Source organism: Ictidomys tridecemlineatus, chromosome 11, assembly GCF_052094955.1.
Source record: "Ictidomys tridecemlineatus isolate mIctTri1 chromosome 11, mIctTri1.hap1, whole genome shotgun sequence".
Lineage (NCBI taxonomy): Eukaryota > Metazoa > Chordata > Mammalia > Rodentia > Sciuridae > Ictidomys > Ictidomys tridecemlineatus.
In genome coordinates, this window is record NC_135487.1 from 84,415,089 (window position 1) to 84,429,260 (window position 14,172).

The 14,172-nt window shown below is 32.6% G+C and overlaps 1 protein-coding gene and 1 non-coding gene across 9 annotated transcripts in view; both read right to left on the reverse strand.

Moving 5' to 3' along the window:
• The window catches only part of LOC110596914 (rho GTPase-activating protein 29-like), a 74,366-nt gene that overhangs the window by 30,896 nt on the left and 29,298 nt on the right, over positions 1-14,172 (reverse strand). For 7 of the 8 annotated variants that reach the window (XM_078026808.1, XM_078026810.1, XM_078026809.1 and 4 more), the window contains 9 exons: positions 11,858-11,992; positions 6,463-6,559; positions 6,092-6,149; positions 3,330-3,378; positions 2,915-3,052; positions 1,169-1,233; positions 646-756; positions 465-545; positions 91-279 (listed from right to left, as the gene is read on the reverse strand). In XM_078026808.1, coding sequence (XP_077882934.1) covers positions 91-279; positions 465-545; positions 646-756; positions 1,169-1,233; positions 2,915-3,052; positions 3,330-3,378; positions 6,092-6,149; positions 6,463-6,559; positions 11,858-11,992 — 923 coding nt within the window. The remainder of the gene's footprint in view (positions 1-90; positions 280-464; positions 546-645; positions 757-1,168; positions 1,234-2,914; positions 3,053-3,329; positions 3,379-6,091; positions 6,150-6,462; positions 6,560-11,857; positions 11,993-14,172) is intronic. The other variant, XM_078026814.1, reaches the window with a different exon arrangement.
• Positions 12,780-12,907, reverse strand: LOC144368787 (small nucleolar RNA SNORA40). Its single transcript, XR_013428367.1, has one exon. It is a non-coding gene; the product is annotated as a small nucleolar RNA SNORA40 (small nucleolar RNA).

Below are 14,172 nucleotides of genomic sequence, written 5' to 3' on the forward strand. Positions count from 1 at the left end.
AGATAATCCCAACACATATTACAAGTTTAAACTCAAACCCTTTGCATATTATTGCTAATTGAGCTTTCAAATAACAAAAAAAAATATTACTTTTTGAAGTGCTTCTGCTTCCAACCTTTGATTTTTTTCTAGTTGCTTGTTGGGATTTTTTGCTAATCCACCACATGTGCATTGATGCTCCTTCTCTGCACAAAACACAGAATATTTTGCTTTTTCATATTCATCTTGACGTTGCATGCATAACAATTTTGCCTTTTTGAGAGCAGTTTCTGTTTTGAGCTATACAGAAAAGAGTATATTAAACATATAATTTGAAAGAAACCCTACTATACAAGTTTCTTTAGTAATTCAGGAAGACAGTTAAGCTGTACTTTAGAAAACTAGAGTAAGGTTAATGGTTATATAATATAGATGATTTTTAGATGCTCACAAATAGGTACATGAAACTCCAGTAAAATACTAACCATTTTATTTTGTTCCTGTTTCCAAAGTTCCTTTATTTCTTTCCTTTGCTTTTCTATTTTATTTTTCCTCCCCAGTAGAGGCTGTCAAGGATATTTTTTTAAAAGACAAAGAAAAAGGTTGTTGTCTAAAGATATGCTACTTTTTTTAAAATCATGCATTATGTAAATAAATTAATTTTACCTGTACAAATTCATTGGCTTGGAGAGCTGCAATTCTTTGTTCTAAAAGGAGACTATTCTTTACGTCATTAAGGAGAACACTGGTAAACACAGACTGTAGTGGCGTAAACTCCTAGAATTTAAAATTAAGAAGTAAATTATACAATAGAAATGGCACTAGAATTCCAAATGCACACATTATTCTTAAAACAGAGAAACTTAAGTTGAGATTTTTTTTCTCCCAGAAAAATGACTATTCATGAATACGTTTATAAGAAAAATACTAAAGAAAGTTAATTTTAATTATATATTAGAAAATTAGCAGCCATCATGATAATCAATATTTGTATACAATTGTGAATTTCCTAGTTTTTTCATAATTCACAGCCATATAAATTTAAAAGGATTTTATTTGTCTATAAAAAGTCTAGCAATTAAGTTCTTTCCTCTAGTAACTGAAATTTTCTGATTTTACAAGGCACTATTTGGGAGTCCTCTGACTAGTCACTTGTAAATAGAACCCTAGAAATTCACAGAACACTTACCTCTAGTCCAATGTTAGTTGTAGTTGCTTCTGCCAACTTTATAATATTTCTGGTGGATTCCAATTCTGAAAAGATTAAAAAAGGTATCAGAAAGCAAAATTAACTAATTTTCCCACTCCATACTCTATTTGTAATTCCCCAATTAAAAAGATTACAAGCTGGGAATGATGGTGTATGCCTATAATCCCAGCAGCTCAGGAGGCTGAGGCAGGAGGATTTCCAAATTCAAAGCCAACTTTAGCATTTTAGGAAGGTCCTAAGCAACTTAGCAAGATCCTGACTCAAAGTATTAAAAAGGGGAGCTGGGGTTGTGGCTCAGTGGTAGAGCACTTGCCTAGCATGAGTGTGCCACTGGGTTCAATACTCAGCACCACATAGAAAAATAAATAAATGAAATAAAGTTATTATGTACAACTAAAATATTTTTATTGGTTGTTCACAACATTACAAAGCTCTTGACATATCATATTTCATACATTAGATTGAAGTAGGTTATGAACTTCCAATTTTACCCCAAATGCAGATTGCAGAATCACGTCGCTTACACATCCACAATTTTACATAATGCCCTATTAGTAATTGTTGTATTCTGCTACCTTTCCTATCCCCTACTATCCCCCCTCCAACTAAAATATTTTTTAAATAATAAATAAATAAATAAAATGGGGCTGGGAATGAGGCTCAGTGGTTGAGTATCTCTGGGTTCAATCCCTGGTGCCCCAAAAAAATAAGAAGAGAAAAAGTGAGGATACGTACTAATGAGTGCATCTTGATAAAATGCAGTCATTCCTAACTCTTTTTTTTAAAGTTTTGATGGACACAGTATCTTTATTTTATCTGTTTTTGCTTTTTTATGTGGTTCCAGGGATTGTACCCAGTGTCTCACACATACTAGGCAAGTGCTCTACCACTGAGCCATAACCTTGGCCCCTCATTCTTAATTTTAAGTGTTCCTCAGAATCAACTGGGAAAGTTTTTCAAAATATACTGGACTGGACTTCAGCTCTCTAAGAAATGGAACCTAGGTATTTGTACTATCCCTTTTTAAATCTATTGGAGAGATTCTAATTAGCATTCCCTATTAAAAACAAATTATATAGTGGAAAGAACACAGGCTTTGCTAGATTCTATTTTCTTCCAGTTATGCTATATGACTGAATCTGCTATATGATCTTAGGAAAATCACTTGTTTATCTTATCTGTAAATGAGGCTAAGAATTCTTGTTTTGCCTACTTCCCACAGTTTTGTAGGACTAAATTAGATAATTCCTATGAAAACATTTTTTCAGCTGTAAAACTCTAGGCTAATATTAGCTTTTAAGGTGTTTCTTCAAGCTGGGAATGTAGCTCAGGTGTGGCAGAGTATAGTGTGCTTACCTAGCCTACCTGATGTGCTGGGCTCAATCCCCAGGATGGGGGGACAGGGGAATGATTCTTTTAAGCTTTCGCTGTCTTCTGCTTAAACATCTATTATTGCTTTTATCTCCTTTTACCATATTATCTGACTGTATTTCTTTTCATCCACTAGAATATGACTTCTAGATCTAGTGGTCAACCCATAATAAATATTGAACAAGTATATTTAGTGTAAGAAAAGTCTCAGGAAGAGAAAATGAATAATGATTTTATTTATTACAATGAAACAACTAATCTGTAATCATAATACTTACAGTCTATAGAAAATGATCATAAACAATTTAGTTCTTACACTCCAAAGTTAATCAGATGCTCCAAAAGAAAACTCACCCAAGTTAAGCTTTTGTTCAATCCATGACACTATGTTTTTTGTATATTTTGACCATGTTTTAGCATATGAGAAAGCCAATTCAATACAGTCAGTGTCTTTTAATAGCACATTGTCTAATTCTACAGGAGAAAAATTTCCTGAAAATAAAAATATCAGAGTATTTGTTAAATATGGTCTATAATAATTTTAAAGCAAGCAGAATTCAGACAAATTTATAACTATAGGACACAACGTAAACATAAAATGGCCTCAAATTACAATATATTTTTATCTTAATATGTCATTTTGCACTAAAAATGAGTACCCTAGGTACACTAGGTTACATTAATCAAGAAGATATTAAGTAATCTAAAACACTCATTGAAAGAAACTGCAAAATTTTTTGACAAAAATTATAAGTACATTGAGTATTACCTGGTTCATTGGATGGCTTGACTGAGTCCACAGAAATGTTTTCAAAAGACTTTGCAACATGGAAGAAAACAAATTTAAGATTAGAGCAAAAGACAACAAATCTCTGCTTCAGAAAATTTTTACCCCAACTCATTACTTTGACATAATTCCTACTAAAGAATTTCAAGTATTTAAAACCTTTTAAAGAGCCTGAGAAGTCTGTTTAAATACCAGAACATTTATATTTTCTAAGAATTATATGGAATTTTTGCCCAGCAGTTCTTAAGATCCAAGAATAAACAATCTCATTATTTACTAACAGCATTAGTTAACATAAATGAATCTATGCAAAACTTTAAATTTTGCATATCTCCCAAATATTAGGAAGTGAAAGAAGTCATCTAAATATATTGCTATCTAAACAAAAGATATAGAAGAAGTGATCTAAATAGATTGTTATCTAAATAGAAGATATAGATCTATTCAGTCATCTTTTACTATTTTATTATATGTTAAGCATATTCTTGAAAGTTTATTAGGTAGTTTAGCACAGAACTTTCTGTAAAGATGCAAATATTTTATAATGTAATATCCTATATGGTAGCTATTAACTACCATATAGTTATACCATATACCATTGTAGCTACTTACTTGAACATTTTAAAAGTATCTAATAGACTAAGAAGATGTGACTAGTGGCTATCATTAGCAGGGCTAGAAAGCAACATCTATCAAAATTGTTAAATCTTAAACACATTTGATCTACTTGGTTGGGCAATACAAGGCATATAGGGATTCAATGCAAAAGGGATCAAAAAGACCTAGGTCTGAAGTCCAGCTCTGTTTTTCACTCTATGACATAGGGTTACACATTTAAACTCACCTAAGGTTAGTTTGCCCTTCTGTAAAAAAGAGGATAAGAACACTATATTGATAAGGCTGTTTTAAGAATTAAGATGATGGAATGTTATTAGCACAGTAGAGAGAACATAGTAAGCACTATTAAAATGAATTGCAGCTATTATTTTTAAAGTGTATTTTTCAAAAACCTTCATCAAAAAAGTAATGTTATTATTAGGATTACATCATGAGCTTTTTAATCTTAATCTCTAGGGAAAATTAAAAATTTAAAAAGGAAAAACAAGGAATAACATTTTTTAAAAAGGGGAAAAGTATTTTTCTATTAAAGGTCAGTATAGTATGTGTCTAAAGAAGCAGGAATAGGAAATACAATTCATATCTAAAATTTAAATTGGACACAGCTCTGCTACACATATAAAATGTTTTATTACCTTCTGAAGAATCAGTTACAATTTTAAAAGGTAAAATTGAGGAAAAAAAACAGTAAAATATTTAACAATTTTAAGACTCTTCCTTATTCTCCGTTTATCAATGAGGGATTGTAGAAATAGTCCTAATTTTTTTTGCAATATTATAATACATGTTCCAAATACCTTAAGTAGTCATGTTCATATTTTGTCTCATTTTAAGAAAGATCTTAAGGTTTTCTTTTTGGGGTGTTGGAGGTACCAGTGATTGAACCTGGGGTACTCAACCACTGAGGCAGATCCCCAGCTCTTTTAGTTTTTTATTTAATTTTATTTTTTGGTACTGAGGGTTAAACTCAAGGGCACTTAACCACTGAACCCCAGCCCTTTTTTGTATTTTATATATTTAAGGGTCTCACTGAGTTGCCTAGGGCCTTGCTAAATTGCTGAGGCTCGCTTTGAACTCACAATCCTCCTGCCTCAGCCTCACGAGCCACTGGGATTACAGGCATGTGCCACTGCACCCAGCAGCCCTTTTTATTTTTAATTTTATTTTGAGACATATTCTTGCTAAATTACTGAGGCTGGCTTTGAACTTGTGCTCCTCCTGCCTCCGCCTCCTGAATCGCTGGTATTACAGGCATGTGCCACTACACTAGCTTAAGTTTTTATATTATTCTGATATAATACAAGTATCTGGTACATTTGTTGAAATCCTTTTTGGATCTGATTAGTCTTTTTTTTTTTTTTTTTGGTAACAGGGGTTAAACCCAGGGTGCTTAACCACTGTTCCACATCTCCAGTCCTTTTTTAAATTTTGAGACAGGGTCTCACTAATGGATCTGATCATTCTTAACAGGAATTATCAACACATGTCTCTGAGGGAGTATGTTTAAATATGATTAAGTAAAAAAAATAATCAGTAAACTTAAAATATTCCTACTATTATAAATCTTTAAGGCAACATTCTCCATACATTCCAGACATTTTATCATTCCAAAGAAATTTTTCTTCCAATTAGAAATCATAACCCCAAACCTAGGCATGCTGGTAGGGAGAATTAAGATATACAGGGTTAACAAGTGTTTCCTGGACAAAAGAAACAAACAAACAAAAAATTGTATGGTATGTGAGATTACCACCCTCCTTACTTTTTCCATTTTTCTTTTTTTTTCAAGTTTCACCAGTCTCAAGGTCTACAGCAAAGTCAGTAGGGAAAAAAGGTTGAAAATCCCTTCTAATATTTCAGATCTATACCATATGGATTCATTTTATGTTATAAAATATCAGGCATACTCTTTTAATAGTTCAGTCCACTTAAAAAGTATTACCAAGTTACTGCTTCAGAAACTCATCATATTATCATATTTTAAATGAATTGGTCTGGTTTTCATGTCATAATGTGGTAACTTATAAATTTAGCTATGAAAGTAATTCTGAGATTAAGATTAGGAAATAAATTAAATACATAGTTAAAAACATTAAAGGTTTCACTTTCACATAAACTTAGCCTACCTTATTTTCCCGAAAAACAGGCAGTCTGTGTACGTGTCCCATAAGGAAGTTTGCAAAGCTATCCAGGGAGGTTAAAAAAAAAAAGGCATATCATTATGCTTCTTTGTCACAGGCTTTACAATCATGTATTCTAGGACAATTTGTTTTAAGTAAGAACCTGAGAACTTGCAAATGAACTTGCAAGTAAAGGTTGCTTCTAAATAGCTATAAAGACACCTCCAAATACATCAGTATAACAATATGAAATATGGCTTTTTCAAAGTTGTGATAGTATGTTACAAGAGTTAATACTTTACTTTCTATGGCTTCTACACCCAATGTACTCAAACACACTTCAGCCCAATACATTTAAATGACAGTCCTCTACTTACATATCCCCAAAGGTAAATGTCAAAGTTTCAACAGAAGAAAATACTTCTTGGAATAGATTATTTTTGTTGTCTTCATTAACTTCTGTAAAATTCACAGCTATAAGGAAAGGTTGGTTACAATAAATGATGGAGAAAATATTTGAAACTAGATTCATACAAAATCATTTAGTACTTTAAAAATTTACCATTACTTCATTAAAAGATTCAGAAACTGAAAGGGTTAATATACAAAAGCAATAGGATATTCAGTTATTTATTAAGAGAATCATAAAATATCAGTTTGCATGAAAGTCGTTGGCATTCCAGACTCCCTACTCCATGATTTACATAATTTTACACATATAAAAAGTGACTTAATGTGAAATCAATCTGTCTTGGAGTTGGAGTCCGTTACACCAGACCTCTTCATGAAGAATGTTCTGCACTATTTTCTCTTGCTTACTGTTTTCTGGTGTTTTAAAAAACTGTTGAAGACATCGTGGCTCATGGAAATCAATAGGAAGCACATATTTACTATGAACCACCAATAACTAAAATTTTATATGCATATATATATAAAACCTATATAATGCAACATATCACATTTTTTTAAAATCCAGTTCTTTATAGAGAATTTTAATTCATATTTATTCATAGTATTATTGCTCATAATAGGATCTTGGGACCTGAGATCTATGTTAATTGACATATAGTTGTCTTTTGTTTATAATAGAGACTTTTTCCTTTTTTAATGCAAATCATGAAACAACTAAAAGCGTTTCTTTTAACTTCTGTGCGCACCTCTTGATAAAAGCCCAAACACAATTTACTAAGACAAAATCTGAAGATAGACTTGGCTTTTTTCCCTGAAGTAAATAAACCATGCTACTCAGGCTGGTAATAAGGAGCAAATGATTCCTTATTACCCACCCTCTCTAGTACACTACCAATAAGGTACAGGTAGAGAAACCATGTGGAGAAGAAGCCATCCTCTGCTTTACCAATCATTTTAAATATTGGATGAAGAGTCTTAAAAACAAAGTCAGTCCCATCACCAAAGATTCAAATTTGAGAAGTCTGTAGTAGCGGGGCTCAGGGGTGCATGTCTGTACTCTCAGTGGCTTCAAAGGCTAAGATGGGAGGATCTGAGTTCAAAGCCAGACTCAGAAACTGAGTGAAGTCATAAACAACTTAGTGAGACTCTGTCTCTAACTAAAATATGAAAAAGGACTGGGGATCTGGCTCAGTGGTTAAGTATCTCTGGGTTCAATCCCTGGTACAATTAAAAAAAAAAAAAAAGGTCTGGAGGTAAGGCACAGATATTTTTCCAAAAGCTCTCCCAAGTGATTCTAATATGCAAACAGAGTTGGAAAGCAAGTACTACTAGATTTGGATGAATTAAACCTTTAGCTTATAAACTCCATGAGATTAAAATCAGATTTTACATGTATAAGTCTTTGTAGATTGGGGTGGGGGCAGGGTGTCCACACAGTTCATCATATTCTTCTAAATATCCCTAATACCAACAAAAAGAAAAACTAAGAATCATTGCAAATCATTTTTAAAACACTCTTAAGACTTCTGTTCTGACTAAGAAACAGGTTATAATTATGCCTGAAATAACTGAAAAAAAAACTACATAAAATTTAAGACGCAACATTTTTCAAGACCCTGTATAATCAGACAATAAAAGACAGAAATCCCTGACAGACAAGAAACACCATGGTAACTTACAACTGCCTGACTTTACTGTCTAATATTACATAGTATGGATTCACAAGCAAAGGAAATTACAGGGGGCAGTGAGGCGGGGAGACACAGATGGATACAACTTTGTTTTATAATTATGAAGGAGTCAATTCATCAAGAGGACCTAACATTTCTATACATTTATGCATCCAGTAAACAGAGTTTCAAAATGCATGAAGCAAAGATAGCCAGAGATTTCAATAGCCTTCCCTGCAACCGACAGAACACACAGATGGAAAATGAGTAAGGGTAGGAAGAGCTCAATGATACTGTCAACCACCTTGGCAAGATGGACATTTATAGAGCACTCTACTTAGTGATAGCAAATACAAGTTCTTTTCAAATAAATATTTACCATCACAGTTCATATTATAGACCACAAAACATGTCTCACACTGAGTTTGAAAGTATTCATATCAGACAAAACATGTTCTGCGACTACCTGGAATTAAATCAAGAATAAATAATAGAAGTGCTCTGTGAAATTCCCAAATACTTGAAAATTAAATCTCAAACTTCTAAATAACCCATGTGTCAAAAAAGAAGAGAAATTAGAAAGTATTTTGAACCAAATGAGAATGAAAATAAAAGACCAAAATTTGTGAAAGAGGAGGTAGAGGACTATAATGGGAGTAAGCATTATCATGACTATAATGATGTTTTCACAGGAATGTGCATTTGTCAGAATTTAACAATACATGCATGTATTTGCTTGTATATGTATAACATATCTCTGGAAAGATGCACAAGAAAGCAGTAGTAGTTATTACTTATCTATGGAAAGATATGGGTAGGCAATTACACAATTTGCATTTAATTGTGTGTATGAACTGCATATTGAAAGAATCAAGTTTGAAGAATAGAAGGAAAACATGAAACTTCTATAATCTTAAGGGCATAATTAAGGCTTATTTTTATGCTTGCCAATTTATAAATATAGGGTAAAATATTCATTATCTAATGAAAAACATAAATAAAACCTCTTTTTCAATTACATATTAAAATTTTCCTAAATAAATGAAAATACAACTACTAAATGCAGCGTAAATTCCTGAGTTCTGAAAATGTCTTTTTCTGCTTCAAAAATAGCCTGTATCTCTCTTACCACATTGCAAATATTTTGTCAGACTGAACTTCCTGCTTGGAAACAGAAGGAGATGAAGGAAATACAAATCATTACTATAATGAAAACTAAGAATTTTTCTTCTAAAGTTATGACAAGGTAAATTCATATTTACAATAACAAGTAAGAGGAATTAAAGATTTCAATTTCTCATGTCTTATGCATAGGAAATGGATGCACTTCATGCATTCAGAACTGAGGAACCAAACATTATATACACAACAGATTCTGAAGGTATTCTGTATTGTGGGGTGGGTTGTTTATTTTTGTTTGGGAAGTCTGACAAATTTGAAAAATGCATTTGATGGGTAAGAACTCTAAATAAGTCAACTGTTTAGGTCACTGTTGTTTATTGAAAATATAATCAGGGGGTTAAGACTGAATGATCTTCATACTTCTACAGCTTTTTTATCCTACCATATAAGAGTTTTTCTTAACAGTTCTCTCTGAAATAAGCATAACAAAAATGTACATTTACAGATTATGCTTAGCGAAGCTAGCCAATCCCTAAAAAACAAATACCAAATGTCTTCTTTGATATAATGAGAGCAACTATGAACAGAGTAGGGAGGAAGAGCAGGAAAAAAAAGATTAACTTTAAACAGAGACATGAGATGGGAGGGAAAGGGAAAGAAAAGGGAAATTGCATGGAAATGAAGGGAGACCCTCATTGCTATACAAAATTACATATAAGAGGTTGTGAGGAGATTGGGAAAATAAACAAGGAGAGAAATGAATTATAGTAGATGGGGTAGAGAGAGAAGATAGGAGGGGAGGGGAGTGGGGATAGTAGGGGATAGGAAAGGTAGCAGAATACAACAGTTACTAATAGGGCATTATGTAAAAATGTGGATGTGTAACCGATGTGATTCTGCAATCTGCATTTGGGGTAAAAATTGGGAGTTCATAACCCACTTCAATCTAATGTATGAAATATGATATGTCAAGAGCTTTGTAATGTTGTGAACAACCAATAAAAAAATGTACATTTACAGGTTTTTGCAAAGATTGAAGTATGCAAAGCACTTAGATTGCTTGGCACAGAACAGACATTTAAAAATGGCTTCCACTTATATCTTGCCTTTTCAGGTTTTGAAAACTAAATTGTCATTAAATCAAAGAATTAAATAAGCTCCGATCTCCATTTTGCAGACCGCTGAATATTTTGCATTTACAATATCAATATATTTTTAGGGGGCTTCAACATTAGGAGCAGGGACAGGGAAGAAGGTTTTATTTAAAAACATGTAAACCTACCTCCAAAGAGAACAGTTTTTAAAGTTTTCTAGTCTAACAAATTCTTGCTAAAAGAATAAATTTCACAAGTAATCTTCCTCTTTTAAGTTTCACCCAATGCAAAAGTAAAACAGTAACAATCCCAAGTGTAAAGACAGTCATGGTGGGAAATCATATTCAAAAGATTACTTTACCTCAAAGATAAAAGAATCTCCAAGGCAACTGAGAGACCATTCTCTTCATCTATTTCTGGATTGTGGACACCAACCACAGGCACTCCTTCCCCATGATGTCCTGACTGCACACAGTAGCCACTGACAATTATTGAACTAGGCCGCTATTTCCAACAATGGAAATTTACTTTCTCTAGACACAAATTTCCCTAAGTAGAGTTAAATAGCACTTGTAAACAAACTATTTAAAAACAAATCTGGTTACTAAGCACATTTTTAAAAGCCACACGAGAAACTACCCATTTTTCCCACTTAAAATTGTCTACCACCTATACATTAATTCCCAAGTCCACACTTTCCATCTCCAGACTTCTCCATAATCCCTAATATGTTCAACTGGTTTTGTCAGTTCACATCTTTCCCCTCTAGATGACAATCAACAACCTACCACTACCACATGCCAGTTTCTGCCTTAGATCAGACCTTCAATTCTTATCTTGCCCATTACTTCTAACAGTGTCCTAATTGACCTAAATACTCCCTCTTCACTCTCAGTTCTTATATGTTGCAGCCCAGAATCATTTTAATGATTTTGAGTGATAAGCCATTTCAGTGGAGAGTCCCAATTCTGTTTTAGAACATATATGCTATGTGAGAGCTCACACTCATATACATATATCGGTTAAACTTATTTTACAATTTTAATTTCATTTCAAATCATAGAATAAGTCTTGTTCTTGTTCTCCACTTGGTTCCTTTTACAAACTGGAATCGATACAATTGAACGTTTTCTAACACCACTCTTCCTCACATAACAAAGACACCTGTACACTAACAAACTACCTCAATATATCATGAACTCATTCATAAAGTTCAAATTTTAAACATCAGTTGTTTGGTTTAAGTTAGAAGTTTTACAGTGTTCACTGACAAGTTAAATTTTCATTTTTAAGAGGAAGAAAGCTGTAGGTATGAGTTAGTGGAAGTATTTAAATATCCAAGTATATATAACTCTTTACTGATACACCTCATACAAATGCCATCAGAGGAGATGGATATACATTCACTATGAACTAAAGTGTCTCACTGGATACTTTTTGTACCAAGCAATCCATTTTTAATATATCATCCTTACCTTTCACTTTGGCAGCAAGCATTTCTGCAGCATGTTGTATATCAACAGAATTGAGGTTCTGATGCTTATTAATTACAGACGTTAAAACATCAAGAAGTTCATCCAGACGTATATTAATGACTTCTTTAAAGCAATCTTAAAAAAGGAAAAAAAATGTATCCAAAAAAAAGTTCTGGAAGTCTAAGCTACAAAAGATCACATAAAATACATTTCTAGTGAATGTCATTAGAAAGCATGCCACAATTGTTGCCTACTACATGTTCTATTTCTACTACTGCAGTTATGTTGCCTTCAGAAACTTCTTGGTCATTTTAATTCATTAATGATTTTAAAGACAATTATGGGAAATACAGTAGATGGGGTAGAGAGAGAAGATGGGAGGGGAGGGGAGGGGGGACAATAGAGGATAGAAAAGGTAGCAGAATACAACAGTTACTAATAGGGCATTATGTAAAAATGTGGATGTGTAACAGATATGATTCTGCAATCTGTATTTGGGGTAAAAATGGGAGTTTATAACCAACTTGAATCTAATGTATGAAACATGATATGTCAAGAGCTTTGAAATGTTTTGAACAACCAGTAAAAATTTTAAAAAAGACAATTATGGTCAATTTAGTGCTACTTTTTTCAGTTTTTCTCTGTTTACATATGCTCTCCAGATTTTCCTTGAAATAACCATATAAAGTACTTTCTGTCTTACAGTTTTTACTATCATGTAGTTAATATATGTGGTAACAATGTTAAAAGCTCTAAAAAGTTCAATATAATTGCATAACTAGTATGTTTTAAAATATATGTTCAGTTTCCACATTAGAATTCTTTTTTTTTCCTCATGATCTGTGCTTTTTATTAACTTTTTAGTCTTAGGACCAACCTTTTCATTTATCAGTATCCCATCATTTTAAGCTATTTTAGGTACAATATACCTGCTTATATTTATCAAAACTCATACTGAACAATGAGTTCTGGGTTGCAAAAGAGGATCTATTTTTTGCACTTGTCTATAAGTATTTGTCCACAAGATAAACAAAAACATACACAAATGCTACTAGAATCAATTCTTTCTATTAAGGAATTATGAGTTATTGGAAGTAGTAACTCTCAAGCTATATGGAAAGACCATCATTTGTCCTGCATATTTTAAAACTGTGATATAAATTATGTATGATCAAATGCATAGATTTTTAATGAATTTTTGTGCTTTTCAGAAAAATTTAATCAGTTGCTAATGATGAAAAATTGGGTGAACCATTTTAAATTTTCCAGATTTCTGCCTACTCTAAAAATGTAAGAATGTATTATACCAGGCCTACTATCTTCCTCAGCAGCTGGAGCAAAACAATGCTACCCTCTTAGATGTGCACATTTCGCAGGACCCACTAGTATAATCCTAGCCTCCTGTGCTCATTTATACCACCCCTGCCAGAGGGATGCAGATAAGAGTTTTATAGCCCCAGAAAATTAAGTGATCATATAATTTGTCCAAACCAAAATACTTTAGTGAGTAAAAAGGAGGATGCTCTTCATAATCATGCTAACATAACAAGTATATTCTGGATTATCATCCCAGGCAAACCAGTATGTATTATCAACCTACCTTTAAGGCTCTGAAGTAATCTTCAGAAGTTTGAAAAGATAACCATCTTAAACATAGTAGTATGCTATGATTCTCCTTTCCTTGACCTTACATTGCATTAGCATTTAATAATGGTAAATATTTATTTAAGTGCTCAGTATATGATAGACACTCTTAAACATGCTTAAAAGATATATTGTCCCATTTAATGTTCATGTTCCTATTAGCTATAAAACCCCAAATTCTCCATTGTGCAGATTTATTAAACTGTAGAGCCATAATTTAAAGTCAGCACACATAATTCCAGAATCCATGCTCTTAATGTTATACTGCCTCCCCTCTGAAACAGTTTAGCTTAAAAACCAAAAATATTTTTTTAATGTGGTGTTATAATTAAATGTATATTCGTGTTTTGCAGAAATGTTGAAAGATAATCATTAAACAAATTTTATTCATTTTTCAGAAATGTTAAGACACCAAAATGAAATACTATCTATAGCATAAAAAATAAAAAATATTCCAACATAATCCATAATATATTCATTTTATTAACAGCACTATCAAGAGTGAAATAAATGTGTTTATAATGTGGAATAAATGTGCAAGGGGCAGGGGTGCTGGGCAGACAAGATAAAGAGCTGGGCATATCAGGGCAAAGAGAATTCAAAGAGAAGCAACAAAGAGTGGTCCACGTAGTGCTAGAAGCAAGAGAGAAAACAGTGCCTTCCAGGAAAAA